Here is a 21774-nt window from a genome sequence, read left to right on the forward strand (position 1 = left end):
GAAAAGGGCATTCCGGAGGAAGTTATCCCTACGCTATTTAAAGCTAGGAAAGAAGTGAGCGCAAACCATTATCACCGCATATGGCGGAAATATGTTGCGTGCTGTGAGGCCAGTAAGGCCCCAAAGGAGGAATTTCAGCTAGGTCGATTTCTGCACTTCCTACAAGTCAGAGGTGACTATGGGCCTAAAATTGGGTTCCATTAAGGTCCAGATTTCGGCTCTATCGATTTTCTTCCAAAATAGAACTGGCTTCACTGCCTGAAGTTCAGACTTTTGTTAAGGGAGTGCTGCATAGTCAGCCCCCGTTTGTGCCTCCAGTGGCACCGTGGGATCTCAACGTAGTGTTGGATTTCCTAAAGTCGCATTGGGTTGAGCCACTTAAATCCGTGGAGCTACAATACCTCACGTGGAAAGTGGTCATGCTGTGGGCCTTGGCGTCGGCCAGGCGTGTATCAGAATTGGCGGCTTTGTCAAAAGGCCTTATCTGTATTTTATATGGATAAGGCGGAATTGAGGACTCGTTCCCAATTCCTTCCTAAGGTGGTAGCAGTTTTTCATGTGAACCAACCTATTGTGGTGCCTGCGGCTACTTGGGACTTGGAGGATTCCAAGTTTCTGGACGTAGTCAGGGCCCTGAAAAGTATATGTTTCCAGGACGGCTGGAGTCAGGAAAACTGACTCGCTATTTATCCTGTATGCACCCAACAAGCTGGGTGCTCCTGCTTCTAAGCAGACTATTGCTCGCTGGATCTGTAGCACGATTCAACTTGCACATTCTGCGGCTGGACTGCCGCACCCTAAATCTGTGAAAGCCCATTCCACGAGGAAAGTGGGCTCTTCTTGGGCGGCTGCCCGAGGGGTCTCGGCTTTACAAATTTGCCGAGCTGTTACTTGGTCGGGTTCAAACACTCTTGGAAGAGTCTACAAGTATGATACCCTGGCTGAGGAGGACCTAGAGTTTGCTCATTCGGTGCTGCAGAGTCATCCGCACTCTCCCGCCCGTTTGGGAGCTTTGGTATAATCCCCATGGTCCTTACGGAGTCCCCAGCATCCACTTAGGACGTTAGAGAAAATAAGATTTTACTCACCGGTAAATCTATTTCTCGTAGTCCGTAGTGGATGCTTGGTGCCCATCCCAAGTGCGGATTGTCTGCAATACTTGTATATAGTTATTGCCTAACTAAAGGGTTATTGTTGAGCCATCTGTTGAGAGGCTCAGTTGTTATCATACTGTTAACTGGGTATAGTATCACGAGTTATACGGTGTGATTGGTGTGGCTGGTATGAGTCTTACCCGGGATTCAAAATCCTTCCTTATTGTGTCAGCTCTTCCGGGCACAGTATCCTAACTGAGGTCTGGAGGAGGGTCTTAATGGGAGGAGCCAGTGCACACCAGGTAGTCCTAAAGCTTTCTTTAGTTGTGCCCAGTCTCCTGCGGAGCCGCTAATCCCCATGGTCCTTACGGAGTCCCCAGCATCCACTACGGACTACGAGAAATAGATTTACCGGTGAGTAAAATCTTATTTTCACAAGCCGCCAGGAGGCCGAACCTACATAGTGTACATGTGTGTGTGTGTGTGTGTGTGTGCATGTGTATGTATATATATATATATATATATACATACATACATACACCAGTGATGTGCGCTGAGGTCAGATGCTAGGGAGGCACTGACAGCTTACCGCCCCATAGAGAAATTAAAAAAAAAAAAGTGTAGTCCCCCATATATCACTTAAACCTGCACCAGGGGACTCTGTCTGCCGTAATGTGTAAAAAAGAGGACGCTGTCTGCCGTAAAAGTGTAAAAATGGGGACTGTTTGCCGTAATGTGTAAAAAGGGGGACGCTGTCTGCCGTAATGTGTAAAAAGGGGGCACTGTCTGCTGTAAAGTGTAAAAAGGGGGACTCTGCCGTAATGTGTAAAAAAAGGGGACGCTGTCTGCCGTAATGTGTAAAAAAAGGGGACGCTGTCTGCCGTAATGCGTAAAAAAGAGGACGCTGTCTGCCGTAAAAGTGTAAAAAGGGGGACTGTCTGCCATAATGTGTAAAAAAGGGTACACTATCTGCCGTAATGTGTAAAAAGGGGGACTGTCTACCGTAATGTGTAAAAAAGGGATGCTGTCTGCCGTAATGTGTAAAAAGGGGACGCTGTCTGCCGTAATGTGAAAAAAGGGGGACTCTGTCTGCCGTAATGTGTAAAAAAGGGGACGCTGTCTGCTGTAATGTGTAAAAAGGGGACTCTGCCTGCCTTAATGTGTAAAAAAAGTGACGCTGTCTGCTCTAATGTGTAAAAAGGGAACGATGTCTGCCGTAAAAGTGTAAAAATGGGGACTGTCTTCCGTAATGTGTAAAAAAGGGTACGCTGTCTGCCGTAATGTGTAAAAAGGGGACTCTGTCTGCTGTAATGTGTAAAAAAGGGGACGCTGTCTGCGGTAAAAGTGTAAAAAGGGGATGCCGTCTGCTGTAATGTGTTAAAAAAAGAGGACGCTGTCTGCCGTAATGTGTAAAAAGGGGGCTCTGTCTGCCGTAATGTGTAAAAAGGGGGCTCTGTCTGCCGAAATGTGTAAAAAGGGGGCTCTGTCTGCTGTAATGTGTAAAAAGGGGGACTGTTTGCCGTAATGTGTAAAAAGGGGGATGCTGTCTGCCGTAATGTGTAAAAAGGGGGCACTGTCTGCTGTAAAGTGTAAAAAGGGGGACGCTGTCTGCCGTAATGCGTAAAAAAGAGGACGCTGTCTGCCGTAAAAGTGTAAAAAGGGGGACTGTCTGCCGTAATGTGTAAAAAAGGGTACGCTATCTACCGTAATGTGTAAAAAGGGGATGCTGTCTGCCGTAATGTGTAAAAAGGGGACGCTGTCTGCCGTAATGTGTAAAAAAGGGGATGCTGTCTGCCGTAAAAGTGTAAAAAGGGGACTGTCTGCCGTAATGTGTAATAAGGGGGCTCTCTCTACTGTAATGTGTAAAAAAGGGGACTCTGTCTGCCGTAATGTATAAAAAAGGGGACGCTGTCTGCCGTAATGTGTAAAAAAGAGGACGCTGTCTGCTGTAAAAGTGTAAAAAGGGGGATTGTCTGCCGTAATGTGAAAAAAGGGGATGCTGCCTGCGTTAAAAGTGTAAAAAGGGGACGCTGTCTGCCGTAATGTGTAAAAAGGGGGCTCTGTCTGCCGTAATGTGTAAAAAAGGGGACGCTGTCTGCCGTAATGCGTAAAAAAGAGGACGCTGTCTGCCGTAAAAGTGTAAAAAGGGGGACTGTCTGCCGTAATGTGTAAAAAAGGGTACGCTATCTGCCGTAATGTGTAAAAAGGGGGACTGTCTGCCGTAATGTGTAAAAAGGGGATGTTGTCTGCCGTAATGTGTAAAAAGGGGACGCTGTCTGCCGTAATGTGTATAACGGGGGACTCTGTCTGCCGTAATGTGAAAAAACGGAGACTCTGTCTGCCGTAATGTGTAAAAAAGGTGACGCTGTCTGCCGTAATGTGTAAAAAACGGGATGCTGTCTGCCGTAAAAGTGTAAAAAGGGGGACTGTCTGCTGTAATGTGTAAAAAGGGGGACGCTGTCTGCCAGAATGTGTAAAAAGGGGGCTCTCTCTGCTGTAATGTGTAAAAAGGGGACTCTGTCGTAATGTGTAAAAAAGGGGACGCTGTCTGCCGTAATGTGTAAAAAAAGGGGACGCTGTATGCTGTAATGTGTAAAAAAGAGGACGCTGTCTGCTGTAAAAGTGTAAAAAGGGGGATTGTCTGCCGTAATGTGAAAAAAAGGGGACGCTGCCTTTGGTAAAAGTGTAAAAAGGGGACGCTGTCTGCCGTAATGTGTAAAAAAGAGGACACTGTCTGCCGTAATGTGTAAAAAAGGGGACACTGTCTGCCGTAATGTGTAAAAAGGGGGCTGTCTGCTGAAATGTGTAAAAAGGGGGCTCTGTCTGCCGTAATGTGTAAAAAGGGGGACGCTGTCTGCCGTAATGTGTAAAAAGGGGGACGCTGTCTGCCGTAATGTGTAAAAAGGGGGACGCTGTCTGCCGTAATGTGTAAAAAGGGGGCACTGTCTGCTGTAAAGTGTAAAAAGGGGGACTCTGTCTGCCGTAATGTGTAAAAAAGGGGACGCTGTCTGCCGTAATGCGTAAAAAAGAGGACGCTGTCTGCCGTAAAAGTGTAAAAAGGGGGACTGTCTGCCGTAATGTGTAAAAAAGGGTACGCTATCTGCCGTAATGTGTAAAAAGGGGATGCTGTCTGCCGTAATGCATAAAAAGGGGACGCTGTCTGCCGTAATGTGTAAAAAAGGGTACGCTGTCTGCCGTAAAAGTGTAAAAAGGGGGACTGTCTGCCGTAATGTGTAAAAAGGGGGACACTGTCTGCCAGAATGTGTAAAAAGGGGGCTCTCTCTGCTGTAATGTGTAAAAAAGGGGACGCTGTCTGCCGTAATGTGTAAAAAAAGAGGACGCTGTCTGCTGTAAATGTGTAAAAAGGGGGACTGTCTGCCGTAATGTGTAAAAAAGGGGACGCTGTCTGCCGTAATGTGTAAAAAGGGGGACTGTGCCGTAATGTGTAAAAAGGGGATGCTGTCTGCCGTAATGTGTAAAAAGGGGACGCTGTCTGCCGTAATGTGTAGAAAGGGGACGCTGTCTGCCGTAATGTATAGAAAGGGGACGCTGTCTGCCGTAAGTGTAGAAAGGGGGACTGTCTACCGTAATGTGTAAAAAAGGAGATATCTGCTGTAATGTGTAAAAAGGGGACGCTGTCTACCGTAATGTGTAAAAAGGGGACACTGTCTGCCGTAATGTGTAAAGAGGGGGACTGTCTGCCATAATGTGTAAAGAGGGGGACTGTCTGCCGTAATGTGTAAAAAGGGGACGCTGTCTGCCATAACGTGTAAAAAGGGCTCTTCCTGGTGTAGTGGCGTAATGTGAATAATGGAGACTACTGTGCACCGTAATATGAATTGGTATTATTTTGTGGCCACACCCCTTCCCCATGAAGCCCCTATATATTTTTTGCGGGCGACGTAGTGCACTGCCCCTACATGTGTTCTTGCACACAGCTATAAAATGTCTAGTTACGGCACTGTTGCTAGGAATTCATTTCCCTGGCCCTGAGCAGGTCACCCTCACCAGATCCTCTCCAGCACAGTGCCCCCATTGCATCCAAATAACCACCCCACTCTCCACATCCTAAATCTAGGACACATCCACATCCTAAACCTGAACGGATCCAATCTGTATGTGTATCTCTACCCTGTTATGTCATACTGTACTTTGCATCCCTGAGTGCCGCTATTATATACATATATGTGTGTATATATATATATATATATATATATATATATATATATACATACATACATACACCTGTGTGGCCAGCAATCCCTGTTTTAATTTATATATATATATATATATATATATATATATATATATGTATATATATATATATATATAAAATACGGGAGCATGCAAAGAATCCCTAATTTGGAGTTGGGGGTGGGGGGTGGACTTGGACAGGATGAGAGTGTGTGTGTGTGTGTGTGGGGGGGGGGGGGGCAAAGCATTATGTTGCACCTGGGCCCAATGCTCGCTAGTTCCGCCACTGCATCTTGGGAATACCTAATGATTATGGTCACCCCCCAAAAACACCTGATATGCTGCAAACATACGTAAACCTTTCATGCATGAATATGATAACTTAGTACATTTAAAAAAATAAATAAATAAAACAGTCTTTAGGGCCTATAAAAACACAAAAATGTTTATTTTTTTCCTTTAAACTATAAAACTAATGAAGTTGAACATGTTATACATGTTATACTTCAGTGGACATCATGAATCTGCAACATAAAAAATTGGCCTATTATAATGTAATTTTAATCGTGAAAGATTTAAAAACAAGTAAAATGTAAAAACAAGTGTCTGGTATGTTTCCAGTTTGAACTTATGTTGCTTACTATATTTTTTCTCCAGAAACAAAAAATCCTCTAAATTGAAAACAATAAATTTTTACATATATTTATGGATCTATTCTTTCACAAAAATGTGTTCAGCATTTATACGGGTGTGGATCAACAGGGCCAATAGGTTCTTCTTGTAAAAGGTAGACAGGTTCAAAAAGTCAACATGGCAATCATCGACCAACATATGGCCGACACAAGTTTGTTTACATATTTTTTACCATCCTTGTGGACTAGGGTTGGAAATAGTAACCTGACCGAAGTATGGCGAGCCATGCGAGGTGACGTGGTACACTAATGGGTCTTGTTTGTGACAGAAAAGAGACAAAACACCACCCAAAAAAATTGTATCTAACTTTTTTGTGTTGACCTTTTCTGCTATCTATTCTATGTCGACCTTTTGACCCTGTTGACCTAATGCATGTCTACCATAAGTGGTAGACCTATTGACTGTAGACCTTCTTTAGTGTAGGTCTATAGACCGGATACCCATTTATACAGTAACACAAATATTTTCATTTACTCCTGAGTTTGCATCATACCTAGAAAGTTAGCATGGTTTTATTAACTGAATTTGATTTTACAGCTTGGTGTGAAAGTTAGAGAAGCACCTTGGACAGATGCAGATGTACTTAGTTATACGTGTACGCAATGCATCGTGGCATATGTTAGCATGTTTTGCATCTGTAAACTTTGGCCAGTGATTTCCCACACTGAACCTGCTTCCAGGGGGTGCCTGTGACACGACCCTGTGCTTCAGTGGAGGTGGTGTCTCACTTGGTCTTTCTCTTCAACATTGCTTCATATAGCCAGCAGATCAATGCTTGAGCAATGCTGAAACCCAGCTGATTCTTGTCATTGAATCCAGACATTCGATTTACACAAGTCACATCTCCTGTTTTTTGCATCCGTGTGGGTGCATTGCCACACACTGATCCATGAGATCCACTTCATCCATGTGTGTTATACTACTCTGTACCTTACCCTGCTAGATAATCTTGATGTCTGGAGAAAATAAAAACAATACAGGTTGAGTATCCCTTATCCAAAATGCTTGGGACCAGAAGTATTTTGGATATGGGATTTTTCCGTATTTTGGAATAATTGCATACCATAATGAGATATCATGGTGATGGGACCTAAATCTAAGCACAGAATACATTTATGTTTCATATACATCTTATACACACAGCCTGAAGTTCATTTTAGCCAATATTTTTTTATAACTTTGTACATTAAACAATGTGTGTGTACATTCACACAATTCATTTATGTTTCATATACACCTTATACGCACAGTCTGAAGGTCATTCAATACAATATTTTTAATAGCTTTGTGTATTAAACAAAGTTTGTGTACATTGAGCCATCAGAAAACAAAGGTTTCACTATCTCACTCTCACTCAAAAAAGTCCGTATTTCGGAATATTCCGTATTTCGGAATATTTGGATATGGGATACTCAACCTGTACTAATAAAGTGTCTGCCACTACTACCACAGCTGCTACTAATTATACTAATTTTAAATAGTTTACTAGTTAAGATAACAAATATTGATACATATAAGGCTATCTGCTGTCAAAACTAGCATATATGGCTATTATATGAGGAATACATTTAGGTTAGGCCTATATGTCAGGATAAGCCTTGCACACAGTATGGATCTTTGTATTGCATGACATCCACTGAATTGGACATATGATTTTGCAGTACATCAACTGCGAAAAAAAATAAATTGAGTGTTTGATCAAAACATCCACCATATTATGTCCTTAACATTAATAAAATATTTTTTTTACCTGCATTGCTATCTTTCAGTAAAAATATTATCCAGAAATCCCTGATGTGCTCAGTGCTGGTGAACTTTTCTCCGCCATTTTATTTTGACCTTTGAGTTTTTGTAGGAATTAAAAGCTGCCACTAGGTGGCATACCTTCTACGTTTAGTAGAGGTCCAAAGAAGAGGACACCATTCTCTAATGATGTCAAAAGATAGCTTCTATAGGAGATAATGACGTAAAAACAGTTGTCCACTTTAGTGGCCTCTATGCATGAAAGTGTTAATAAATATGCCCCTAAATAAAGTAATACAATTGACCTAGGGTCCCATTTATTTAAATATATTTGCTGCATATCCCCTGAAAACATTTTTTGGGGGTATCTGCAAATATTAAGATCCCTAAGATGTAACATTTCTGACAGCAACCCTATAGATTTCTACAGGGATATACTGTATATTGGAAGTCCTGCCTGTCAGTCACACACTACAGGCAGTACTATTAGAAGGTTTTTCCTTTATCTGGGGCTGCCAGACTGGGCTATGATGGGCAGAAAGCAGGCTTCTTGCAGTATGCCCCTCTCTGTCTTTTGCACAGTCCAATCTGGTTTCTGTGGGATGCAGTCCATAAAAACCGGGGGTTTGCACATGTACAGTTGTACCACGGCGTCTATGCATTAGTGATGAGCGGGTTTGGTTCCTCGAGATCCGAACCCCCCCGAACTTCACCCATTTTACACGGTTCCGAGGCAGACTCGGATCTTCCCGCCTTGCTCGGTTAACCAGAGCGCGCCCGAACATCATCATCCCGCTGTCGGATTCTCGCGAGATTCGTATTCTATATAAGGAGCCGCGCGTCGCCACCATTTTCACTCGTGCATTGGAGATGATAGCGAGAGGACATGAAGCGTTCCCTCAGTTTCTGTGTTCAGTGTGCTGCAAATATCTGTGCTCAGTGTGCTTGCAAATATCTGTGCTCAGTGTGCTGAAAATATCTACGTCCTGAAAAACACCCCATATCTGTGCTGCATTGTAGTATATAGTAGGAGGACAGTGCAGAATTTTGCTGACCACCAGTATTCTATAGCAGTACGGTACAGTAGTCCACTGCTCTACCTACCTCTGTGTCGTCAAGTATACTATCCATCCATACCTGTGCTGCATTTTAGTTGTGCGCAGTATATATAGTAGGAGGACAGTGCAGAACTTTGCTGACCACCAGTATATATATAGCAGTACGGTACAGTAGTCCACTGCTCTACCTACCTCTGTGTCGTCAAGTATACTATCCATCCATACCTGTGCTGCATTTTAGTTGTGTGCAGTATATATAGTAGGAGGACAGTGCAGAATTTTGCTGACCACCAGTATATATATAGCAGTACGGTACAGTAGTCCACTGCTCTACCTCTGTGTCATCAAGTATACTACAAAAGTTCAGTAAAATGACCCAACAATCAAAATTAAAAGCGTCTGATGAGAAGCGTAAACTTGCCAATATGCCATTAACGACACGGAGTGGCAAGGAACGGCTGAGGCCCTGGCCTATGTTCATGGCTAGTGGTTCAGATTCACATGAGGATGGAAGCACTCATCCTCTCGCTAGAAAACTGCAGTGCCACTCCTAGATGGACCAGGTGTTTGTGTCGGCCACTTGGGTCGCTTAGCTTAGCCATCCAGCGACCTTGGTGCACCTCTTTTTTTCTTTGCATCATGTGCTGTTTGGGGACTATTTTTTAAATCTGCCATCCTGTTTGACACTGCAGTGCCACTCCTAGATGGGCCAGGTGTTTGTGTCGGCCACTTGGGTCGCTTAGCTTATTCACACAGCTACCTCTTTGCACCTCTTTTTTTCTTTGCATCATGTGCTGTTTGGGGACTATTTTTTAAATCTGCCATCCTGTCTGACACTGCAGTGCCACTCCTAGATGGGCCAGGTGTTTGTGTCGGCCTCTTGGGTCACTTAGCTTAGCCATCCAGCGACCTCGGTGCAAATTTTAGGACTAAAAATAATATTGTGAGGTGTGAGGTGTTCAGAATAGACTGGAAATGAGTGGAAATTATGGTTATTGAGGTTAATAATACTATGGGATCAAAATGACCCCCAAATTCTATGATTTAAGCTGTTTTTGAGGGGTTTTTTTGTAAAAAAAACACCCGAATCCAAAACACACCCGAATCCGACAAAAAATTTTCAGGGAGGTTTTGCCAAAACGCGTCTGAATCCAAAACACGGCCACGGAACCGAATCCAAAACCAAAACACAAAACCTGAAAAATTTCCGGTGCACATCACTACTATGCATGCACCAGTCCCAACATCTGCTGGATCCATTGCGCAGGTCCTGCATGTTGGGGCTGGACTTCACCTCTACTCTCCGGCACAGGGGTAGAGGCAGCCTCGCTACCACAGGAGAGTAAGAGTTGCTAATAACCAATGTCATCATCCAGTGGCGTAAGTTCGTCCCAGTCGCCCGGAGGCATGATAAATGTTGGTGCCCCCCTACATATATACACACACATACCATATGTAACTATCCGGCACTCAGGGTGAAAAGTAGTAGCGTGCTCAGGTACCTTTCCCAATAGTAATATACATACACATACAAAGTGGACGCACTCTAAGTCAGTCATTACAATAAAACAGACACCAGCATACCTTTATAGTACACCTACAGTGCTCCCTCACCCGCCAGCAGGTCTCCATGGAGATGCTTTGGCGCAGCGGTGTGCCGATATATATATAAAAAAACACACAAACACCTCATTCACTTAAACACACACACGCCGCTTTCACTTAAACACACACATGCCTTTCACTTAAAAACACACACATGCCTCTCACTTACACATGGCTCTTTCACTAACACATACATACCTCCTTCACTTAAAAACACACACACACCACTTTCACTTAAACACACACATGCCTCTCACTTACACACACACACACACACACACACACACCTCTCACTTACACACACACACATGCCTCTTTTACTTGAACACACAACTTTCTTTAAACACACACACACACACACACACACCTCACTTAAAAACATGCAAACACAAAACACAGTGCTTCCAACATTTATTAAAGCTTGAGGCAAGTGCTGTCAGTGCCTACCTTTGGCTATCATCAGCCTGACGGAGGAGCAGAGAACTTCCCTCGGCTGGCTTGCTTAACTGGAAGGGCCCGGGAGGAGCCGCGCTCTGGAGCTCCCCTAGCTGCAGCCAGCTCTCTGTATATACAGGAGGCAGCTTCCCACTGACACAGCTCCTCCGTCTGTAAGAATCATTAAAAAAAAAATTAGCAACGGCAGTGGCGGAACTAGAGAATGGTGGGCCCAGGTGCAACAATATGCATTGGGCCCCCCTCCCATATTATAAATAGGTGACGCACATCACCCAGAAAATGTAGTTTTGTCTCACTGAGAAGGGTGTCACCATACAATAGTACTCTAAAGTCACATTGTGCCACACAGTAGAGATCCTTATACATGGTACATAACACAGCAGAGATCCTTATACACGTTACGTCACACAGTAGAGATTCTTATACACGTTACGTCACACAGTAGAGATCCTTATACACGTTACGTCACACAGTAGAGAGCATTATACACGTTACGCCACACATGAGAGAGCCTTATACACGTTACGTCACACAGTAGAGATCCTTATACACGTTACGTCACACAGTAGAGATCCTTATACACGTTACGTCACACAGTAGAGATTCTTATACACGTTACGTCACACTGTAGAGAGCATTATACACGTTACGCCACACATGAGAGAGCCTTATACACGTTACGTCACACAGTAGAGATCCTTATACATGTTACGTCACACAGTTGGGAGCCTTATACACGTTACGCCAGTGTCTAACTGATGTGCACACCAAGATTAACTACGAGGAATGTGAGCTAGATAGAAACAGATGTAGCCAGCCTAATTTTTGCCGTGATGCGTTGGTATGGGAATACGTATTGCGACAAGCTGCAGTGAACGCTGTGCTGCGCTAAGTTGCAGCCAACGTTCTCTCTATAGTGTATACACATTTCATAGACATGGGAACACTAGTCATGAGTGTGGCTACATCTGTAGATATGGATATACAGTATACTGTATATACACACACATAGTAAACACACACACAGCAAAATACATATACACACACACACATCCATAGCAAAAACATACATACAAACACACACACACACACACACACACACACACACACACACTACTAAACACACATATACATACACACCCATAGCAAAAAAATACAGTATACATACACCAATAGCAAAATACATACACACCCCCATAGCAAAACCACACACATACATCCCTAGCAAAACACATACACCCATAGCAAAACACACACAGCTAAATACATACACACACAGCCAGCATTTGCATGTGTGTACAACATACTTTTCACCTCCTGGCTCCTGTAAGGCTCCTCACTGCGGCTGAGCTGATGTCTCCCAGTCCTCACTCTCCACACACACTGCTGCCGTGACTGTCCCTCCTTCCTCCCCCTTCTCCCAGCATGCAGCGGTGGCAGAGACCAGGAGTCTGGAGGAAGCTGCAGCAGCGCGGTGCCGAGATGAAGGGTGATGATGAGCTCACCCTTCCCACTTGATGGCGCTGTGCGCTCACGTCCGGCGGCTTCCTCCTGTGTTAAGGCCTGCAGCGCAGCGTGTAATGAGTCAGTGTGACTCATTACACTGCTGCCGGCTGTGGGCCCCGCAAGTTCCGCCGCTGAGCAGCGGCGATCAGGCAGCGGGAGACAGTGGAGGAAATGTGCCCCCTGCCGGTCAGGAGCCCGGCGGCAGCCGACTCCACTGCCTCCCACAGTTCCGCCCCTGTCATCATCAAAGATTCAGCCAGACTCGTGCTCCCTGTGTCACTTCCTGACTCCTGAATCCGCTCAAGCCTCCTGCCTCTTGTCTCTCCAGCCTCCAGTCCTTCTAGCCTCCTGCCCCTTGTGTCACGCCAGCCTACTGTCACTCCAAAATCCTCTCCCATGTGTTCCCCAGCCTCCCTCCATTGTATCCCTCAGCCTCCCCCTCACTCTATGTCTCTCAGCCTCCAATTTACACAGAGTTTCTCATCCCTCCCTTTCTGTGTCTCTCAGCCTCCCCCTTACTCTGTGTATCTCAGCCTCCCCCTCAATTTGTGTCTTCCAGCCTCCTCTCAGCATCTCCGGGTCTCTCAGTGTCCCCTCTGTGTCAGCCTCCACGTGTCTCTCAGCATCCCCCACTGTATCCACCTCCCATTCAGTGTCTGTCAGCCTCCCCTTTGTCTCTTTTAGTCTCTCTCAGCCTCCCCTTTATATCTTTCAGCCTCCTCTTATCAGCTTCCCTTCTGTGTATCTCAGCGTCACTCTCTATGTATGCCTCAACCTGTGTCTCATCAGCTTCCCCCACTGTCTCTCAGCAGCTTCCACCTTTCTCTCATTAGCCTCTCCTTATGACTCTCACTGCCTCCCTCTCTATCTCTCATCACACAGACACACACACACACACACACACACACACACACACACACACACACTCGCTCACCTGTGGCCATATAAAAAATATACAAATTATTACAGGTAATTATAATGGCTGCGTACCGCAAATGACCTTTAAGGTAAGGCACAATTTTCAGCATACAGGAGTATTGCGGAACTGCTCCCCCCATTGATCAATATCACCTTCCTTCTAGGGTAATACCATCCCTCCACAGGTCCACAGTAACAACTTATCCAATGTATAACACCCCAATGCGTTTCAACCATAAAGATCTTTCTCAAGGTTTAACTATGTGCTTGGGAACATGCTACAGTATATCAATGTACAGTACATTGTACTGCAGTCTTTAATGTTTTATATTAGGGTCGCAGCACCCAGTTTAAGCATATTGGAGGTCATTCCGAGTTGTTCGCTCGCAAGGCGATTTTAGCAGAGTTGCTCACGCTAAGCCGCCGCCTACTGGGAGTGAATCTTAGCATCTTAAAATTGCGAACGACGTATTCGCAATATTGCGATTACACACCTCGTAGCAGTTTCTGAGTAGCTTCAGACTTACTCGGCATCTGCGATCATTTCACTGCTTGTCGTTCCTGGTTTGACGTCACAAACACACCCAGCGTTCGCCCAGACACTCCTCCGTTTCTCCGGCCACTCCTGCGTTTTTTCCGGAAACGGTAGCGTTTTTTCCCACACGCCCATAAACCGGCCTGTTTCCGCCCAGTAACACCCATTTCCTGTCAATCACATTACGATCGCCAGAATGATGAAAATGCCGTAAGTAAAATTCCTAAGTGCATAGCAAAATTACTTGGCGCAGTCGCAGTGCGGACATTGCGCATGCGCATTAAGCGGAAAATCGCTGCGATGCAAAGATTTTTACCGAGCGAACAATTCGGAATGAGGGCCATTGTTTGTTGGTCCTGCCCTCTGACACAGAAACTGTAGGTACACCTTGGGAAAGACTGCTTTTAAAATACAGATAGTTGATAGATATATGACTACTGTTGCAACTACACCACATGTCTTTTTAATTTAAAGAGGCATTAGTGACATGCGGTGAGATGAGGCAGATCCTTTCCTGTCATACTAACGTATATGCCGGAGTTTTGACTAAATAAAGTATATGAAAAATACAAATAATATATTAAAGATATCTTCTTTATATTATTCTAATCATTTTGATAGTCAAACCTCTGGAGTAAAAAGTCTATAAAAGGTGAGACAGTTCCTCCCCTGCCTATTTTTTCTGTACATCTCTGATCAAAACTCACCAAATATCCAGCAGTATACAATACTGCACCTGTGTATAATGCCCACATGCACCCTTTTTCTTATATATTATGTGTAAATCTGTCTCTGGTACTAGCCAGTGCCTCTTGAGCCATTTACCTCACTGCACATCCCTGGGAGGTGTACTATTCCGTAGCGAAAGAGTGCTTGATTATCTATGTTTTTTATGTTTATACTTTTCTGTGATTGGCGATCATCACATTGTGATCAAACTGAACTTTCCTGTGTGGATTGCAGGAGAATATTTTCTACTATTCGTAAGATTTCTGTAGGGGATGCTGTGTTGCTGTATTTTGCAAGCTCCGGGATGCGAAGCCTACCAGAGTTTGGCTCTGGCCACTGATGCCATCTTCAGATGGTGTTAGACTTAAGTAGCCTATGGTCTACATTTTGCAAGTTTTTTCATGAGATGCCCCATCAGCTGCTCTACTGCGCATCCCTCTGCGATGGCTCTGGCTTGAGCTTGAATTGAGGGGGCAAAAAAGCAAGTAATTTGTTTGCAATGCAATCACATCACTTTTCGCTGGCCACCGAGATGGTATCATATTGAAACCTCTATCCCAGCTCACTCACTAAAGGTACATTCAGGCAATTAAAGATTCCTTATTGGAGTACGAAAGTACGGCCTCACAGCACTTAGGTCATGGGTTCGATTGCCACCATGGCCCTAGCTGTGTGAAGTTTGTATATTCTCCCCGTACTTGCGTAGGTTTCCTCCCACGATCCCAAAAATATACTGGTAGGTTAATTGGCTCCCAACAAAAATTAACCCTAGTGTGACTGTGTGTGCATGTACTTGTGGTAGGGAATACAGACTGTATGCTCCACTGGGGTAGGGAAAGATGTGAATGGCCAAATATTCTTTGTAAAGCGCTACGGAATATGTGTGCGCTATATATATAACTGGTAATAAATAATAATTATTGCAGTGATAACTAATCTTTATTTTCGAGAGGTGGCCTCAAATAATAATAAATATGATTTCCAGGCTTGATCATTGGCATCAGTGTTGTGGTTGGATTTATGGCTACAGGTAGCAGATGTGTACATTTTATAATTAGTTACATGGCAGCTGCTCTCTAAAGCTGAAATTATTTCTTTATTGTTGTTTTAGATATGCTTAAACCTATATGATTTAATTCAGGTGTATACTTTTGCCTAATGTTTGAAATACTATACAAAACATGTCATATTTCTTCTTCTGTACTATAGAGGATGATGTGTCAAATGTGCAAATCATGTGTGCCTGGTGCCAGAAGGTGGGGATTAAGCGTTACTCCCTAAGCATGGGGAGTGAGGTGAAAAGCTTCTGCAGTGAGAAGTGCTTTGCTGCCTGCCGGAGAGCATACTTCAAGAGAAACAAGGTAAGAGACAGGAGAAACATATATCACCCAATGTAGCTAGTATTTAGGACTGATTACCATTAACATAAAAGTTGTAGCTATTCCTATTGCTTTCTATAATGCATATGAATCACACATATATAATTTCTTTGTAGGATTCTGTAAAGTCAGAAAAGCTATTATATCTTTGTAACTGAAAGGTGTTACCTACTTTCGACCAACTTCTGCTATTTACTTACCACAGAAGTGGCATTTAATCATGCTGTCATAACCCGAACAAAAAGAGAACGTACAGTGGGCCTAATTCAGAGTTGATCGCAGCAGCAAATTTGTTAGCAGTTGGTCAAAACCATGGGGGTCATTCTGACGGGATCCGGTCTGAAGATCGACTCTGTCTAGGTCGACAATGTTTAGGTCGACCACTATAGGTCGACAGTCACTAGGTCGACAAGGTCTGAAGGTCGACAGGGTTTCTAGGTCGACATGTGCTAAGTAGACAGGTCAAAAGGTCGACATGAGTTTTTCACATTTTCTTTCTTTTTTTGAACTTTTTCATACTTAACGATCCACATGGACTACGATTGGAACGGTAATCTGTGCCAAGCGAAGCGAGGCACCTTGCCTGAAGCATGGCGAGCGAAGCAATCCATGCGAGGGGACACGGTGCACTAATTGGGCTTTCCGGTCACTGTACGGAGAAAACGACACCAAAAAAACATGAAAGACTCATGTCGACCTTTTGACCTGTCGACCTAGCACATGTCGACCTTCAGACCCTGTCGACCTAGTGACTGTCGACCTAAACATTGACGACCTAGACACTGTCGATTTGATGATCCACACCCCATTCTGATCCGTTCGCACGCAGCTCTTCTTCGCTGTGGTGCGAACGGGTCGGAACTGCGCATGTATGGCGGCCACAATGCACACGCGCGTCGTTGCCCAGTGACAGGCGCCACAGGGCAATGACCAGAAGAGAGAAGAAAGTGATCGCCAGCGCGATTGCAAGAAGATTGACAGCAGGGAGGCGTTCCAAGGCGGATACTCACCATTTTCCGGGCGTGGAGATCCAAAAGTAGGTGTGTCCAGGCATTTGGATGGCGGTTGTCTGACGTCAATTCCGGGACCTTCATCACTGGATCCATCGCACAGGGTAAGTAACAGCAGGGCTAGTCTTGTTCTGCACAAAACTTTTTTAGCATAGCAGGGCTGCACAAGCGATCGCATCCCTGCTATGCTAAAATACACTCCCCCATAGGCGGCGTCTAGTTGATCGCACGAGCAGCAAAAAGTTGCAATGTGTGATCAACTCGGAATGACCCCCATGTGCACTGCAGGTGAGGCAGATATAATATGGGCAGAGAGAATTAGATTTGGATGGGGTGTGTTCAATCTGAAATCTAAATTGCAGTGTAAAAATAAAGCAGCCAATATTTACCCTGCACAGAAACAAAATAACCCACCCAAATCTAACTCTCTCTGCACATGTTATATCTGCCCCCCCACCCCTGCAGTGCACATGGTTTTGCCCAACTGCTAACAAATTTGCTGCTGTGATCAACTCTGAATTACCCCCAGTAGCTCCTTGTAGGCTTAGCGTAGGGTTCTGTTCTGTCAGAAGCTGGTTTGATGTGAAGCTCTTGCCTAGATGAGCTACTAGCCCTGACACTTCTCATTGTGCCTGATTTAGAAATGGTTTAGTAATGCAGCCATGATTGCAGCTGCTCTCTTGGTAGTGCTTGTGGTGGAAATATGCAAATGCTAATCTCAGCCTTCCATTTGTGTATGGAGTGTACAAGTGTGAGACGCACATTTTATAATTCCATTGTCTGTGCAATTTCAATGGAGATTGTAAACACTAAAGCATCAGTGCAACATTGGTTCCACCGAGGGGTGACACCAAAATGCTGTTTCATCTTCAGCGAAAGGAGCGGGGTGCTGCACCGTAACATTACTTGCAGCCTTCGGCTCCTGTTACAGTGTAAGAGCCAGCACTGTAGACAAGACAGTCTCCTGTGGCAGCCCAGCATCTCCAGGATCCCCAGAGTGACGAACATGGGGGTTAGGCCCGGAGACTATGGGGTCATTCCATGTCAGTTCGCCCATGCATGACACCCACTGACTCAGATTTTCATGATACTTTGTACACTTGATACTATCATATAGCTACTAACCCATGTAACATTTTTCTTCTCCAGGCCTCACGGTTTTTGATATCTTATCTACCTTAGGTTGATAGTGCTAATTGAACCCACGTTTTTTTGTATGAAGTAAAGGAATGTTTAATGACTCTCAGAGTCAGGCAAGATTGATAAAACAATTTTTACTGGAATCTCCATATTTTATTGACAAAAAGTCAAAGTTTCAAAGTGATACGTGGATTAAGCACTGAGATGTGATTTTATTTCCAGATACACCTCACAAAAAACTTTGACCCCCTTTATCTCAAAGACTGAGAGGCCTAGAGAACATTTTTTTTACATGGGTTAGTAGCTATGTGGTAGTATCGAATGTACTAAGTATCATGAAAATCTGAGTCAGTGGGTGTCATTCCTGGGGGAACTGAAAGGAAATGACCCTATGCCCCTTCCCGTGAAGCCATGCCCCCTTCCCATGAAGCCACACCCCCTTTTAAGCAATGCACGCAAGGAGTCTACAAACCGCATCTGGTGTCACCAAGGTAAGTGATGCCCCTGGTTGCACTATCGACATTTGCGGTACTAGGGTCTACACTACCTGCACTCCTCAAATTCAACTAAACATAGCCTCTGAAGCAGTGGATTTTCTATATGGAAAGGGGCAGCATTCCCATACATGCTCTTGACACTCCCATGAAATAGCCCCTTTTTTGCTCACTTTAGGTCACTTACCAGACCCCATCCTGAAATGCCCAGGGATTACAAACCCCTTCTCAAGTGGTAGCAATGTCTTACGCAATTTTAAACACCATCGGACACTTGTGTACGCACATGCACAGTAAGGGTTTCCAAGACTTTTCCTGCATGCGCATTATCAAAAAATCGCCCAACTGCAAAACATTGATGCTGCGTCAGTCTCTGAATCAGGCCCATTGAGCAGCTGTCAGTTCTGGGAGATAGTGGTTGCTGTCTAGTCATGGTAGCTGCTCTGGGGCAGAAACCCTGAAAAAGCACCACACTAGTGGCTACTATGTGGCAGCTCCCAAATGAAATAATTTGTATTCCCTTTCGCTGGTCTGTTTTGTAATATCAGTTCAAAATAATGTAAATTGCCACAAATAAATATATCAATTGCCAGCTAACTAATTTGAAGCATCACCATATAAAACTATATAGGTTTCATAACGATTACAAGAGGATTTGAATGTAAACTGTTTTTATTCAAATTAACAACATATTTGAGCTGTAATTTATATAACTTAGTTTATTCTAATTAGGAAGTAAACACTTTGCACAGAGCACAGTACAATTATGGTAACATATGAAAATACTTTACTAGAGCTTGATCTCTCACTGTCATTGAAAACAATATTTAATTTGCCAGGTACTAGTCAAGATGTGTCAAACATTTTGTCCATCAAAAACCTGAAGGTTATACCTACTGTCCCATGTTATTAGAATTAGAATTGTCAAAACTTCACTGCTTGACCTTTAGGCTGGTTATCTGCTGGAATTGGATTAAGTGCCAGTGACACTACATGTCAAACACAATCACTTTTAACATGTGATAGTAATGAGTGGTTGCACTTGCGGTTATGGGGGGGGGGGGGGATGGGTCGGGTCAGTGGAGGTGGAAATAAGTAAATAGAGCATGCAGCATCCCAAAAACTGCATCACTACACAAACGCACCCGACTGCATGTAAGAATGCTACTGGGTATGCCTACACTGGAACAGTGAGTTCCATGCTCATACCTTTATGAACATTACAAACAACACAAACAAGGAAAATCTATTTCTTTGTCTTTTTACCCAACTTTACAAATGTAGCAGTGCAATCAGTATCAGGCACAAAGATAGCAGTTGCTAAACAATCTTTGTAAAAGAAGTGGGCTCTGTATCGTTATGTAGCAATTGACGCACTCCCCAGGATCTGGCAATTAATACATTTGTGGAATGCTACAGAAATAGATCTGTGACCTGTTGTAGATTACCTTACATTTTTACCCCATTCTTAACCACCTTTCTTATAATGAAGGTCAGATCAGATATCTGTGTTGAAGGATCTGTCATCTTGTCTTTGTCATGGAACGTTTCATGGAAGTACAACTATGCTACTTACCCCTTTGCTTATTGCTTTTACTTTTTGACCAGTAATTATACCTGTCTGATCCAGAAAGCCACTGTTTATTTGTACCCCAGTTATGCCACTCAACAGCTTCTCATTTTTCAGACAAGAGTGAAATTGCCACATTTCTCCTGCAGATATGTGTACTAGGCTACGAGTCACAACAACAGTTTAGGATCAGGTTACGCAACATATGTACAACTGCTGCAGAGCTGCTACGTGATAGGATTTTGTGTTCAGTTTTGTTGGGAAGCTTAAATTTCAGTTTAGTATCTTAGCACAAATAAAACATATTATTTGTTTCAGTATTGTAATATCTTTACCTAATACAATACAGTTGAATGAATCCTTTATAATATGTTTTATTTCTACAGTAGGGAAACAGATATGTTGGCAGATGTGCTGCTAGGATGATGTGCATATACTGAGGGGAAATTATACTGACTTTAAACCACATACCTATATATACAAATGAAATGCTAAGGAAAAGTAGGCGGTTACTTTAAGCGGGTTGGTATTCATTTGCCGGTGGTCGGGATGCCGGCGGTCAGAATACCAACTGCGGCATCCTGATGATCTGAATACCGACAGGGAAGGTAAGTATACTTACATGCCTCCCTGCAGTGGCGTCATGAGGGGGGTGCGGGGGGTGCGTCCCGCACCCGGGTGTAACCCTTCAATAGGGTGACACCAAATAGAGCCCTGCACTCCCAGCCGCACCCTAATGCCATCAAAAGAACTGACATAGACATGTCAGCAGCGACGTCCACACCTCCTCTTCCCCGGCACTAAGCGCTGCAGGCTCAATAGGAGCTCTCCCCGCGCTCCGCTGCTTTCTGCGCCTGTCAACAGCTGACAGGCAGCGGCAAGCTAGGTGACAGCACAGGACGGGGCACTGACTGTCAGCACGATCCCCCTGGCCGGATCTTCAGACTCTTCACTCCGAGTCCCCTCCCCTCAGAGGCGCGGCTCCCATCAGCGCTATGTGGGGCAAGGCGGAGGGCAGCTATTTACAAGCTGGCGAATGCTGGCATTGCTGAGGGGCAGGATTGATTAAAGTGGCCGGCGGCAGGTACAGCTGAGAAGTGTGGGGGAAGTACAGTGTCACTGTGTACAGGGGCCATGCTGGTGCTGATGATCGCGGCTGCAGGCAGGCAGATGTCTGTGAGGAGGAAGCAGCCCAGGGCTAGGATCATCAGTGCCAGTGGCCCCCACTGGCAGCATTTTATCTTTACATGCAGGTTGTAGTTACCAGCATGGGGGTTGTGTGCCCCCCTCCCCCGCTCTCCAGTCGCAGCAGCCTCTCAGGGCATTCACTTAAATCTCTCCCGAGTCCCGACTAGCTCAGTAGTTTCCTCTCTTCAGTTATATTTACTGCACTGCATGTTGCCCCGCCCCCAGGTCTCCTGCTGCTCCTCTGTTCTCCTCCTTCTCCTGCTTCTTCTAGCTCTCACAAGTTTCCCAGGTATGCTTCCTTCCCCTACATTCCCAGGTGTGCCTCTTTCCCCTGTATCCCCAGGTGTGCCTCTTTCCCCTGTATCCACATGTGTGCCTCTTTCCCCTGTATCCCCAGGTGTGCCTCTTTCCCCTGTATCCCCAGGTGTGCCTCTTTCCCCTGAATCCCCAGGTGTTCCCCTG

General features: G+C 44.6%; 1 protein-coding gene and 1 long non-coding RNA gene across 2 annotated transcripts in view; one reads left to right on the forward strand and one right to left on the reverse strand.

The window, feature by feature from the left end:
• SOBP (sine oculis binding protein homolog) overlaps positions 1-21774 on the forward strand; it is a 267379-nt gene that overhangs the window by 85387 nt on the left and 160218 nt on the right. The window contains exon 4 of the mRNA XM_063917072.1: positions 15741-15892. Coding sequence (XP_063773142.1) covers positions 15741-15892 — 152 coding nt within the window. The remainder of the gene's footprint in view (positions 1-15740; positions 15893-21774) is intronic.
• On the reverse strand, positions 10786-12340 carry LOC134909804 (uncharacterized). The gene is made up of 2 exons (XR_010176033.1): positions 12151-12340; positions 10786-10993 (listed from the first exon to the last, which is right to left on the reverse strand). It is a non-coding gene; the product is annotated as an uncharacterized LOC134909804 (long non-coding RNA).

The sequence above is a fragment of the Pseudophryne corroboree genome, chromosome 4, assembly GCF_028390025.1.
Source record: "Pseudophryne corroboree isolate aPseCor3 chromosome 4, aPseCor3.hap2, whole genome shotgun sequence".
NCBI classification, from domain to species: Eukaryota; Metazoa; Chordata; class Amphibia; order Anura; family Myobatrachidae; genus Pseudophryne; species Pseudophryne corroboree.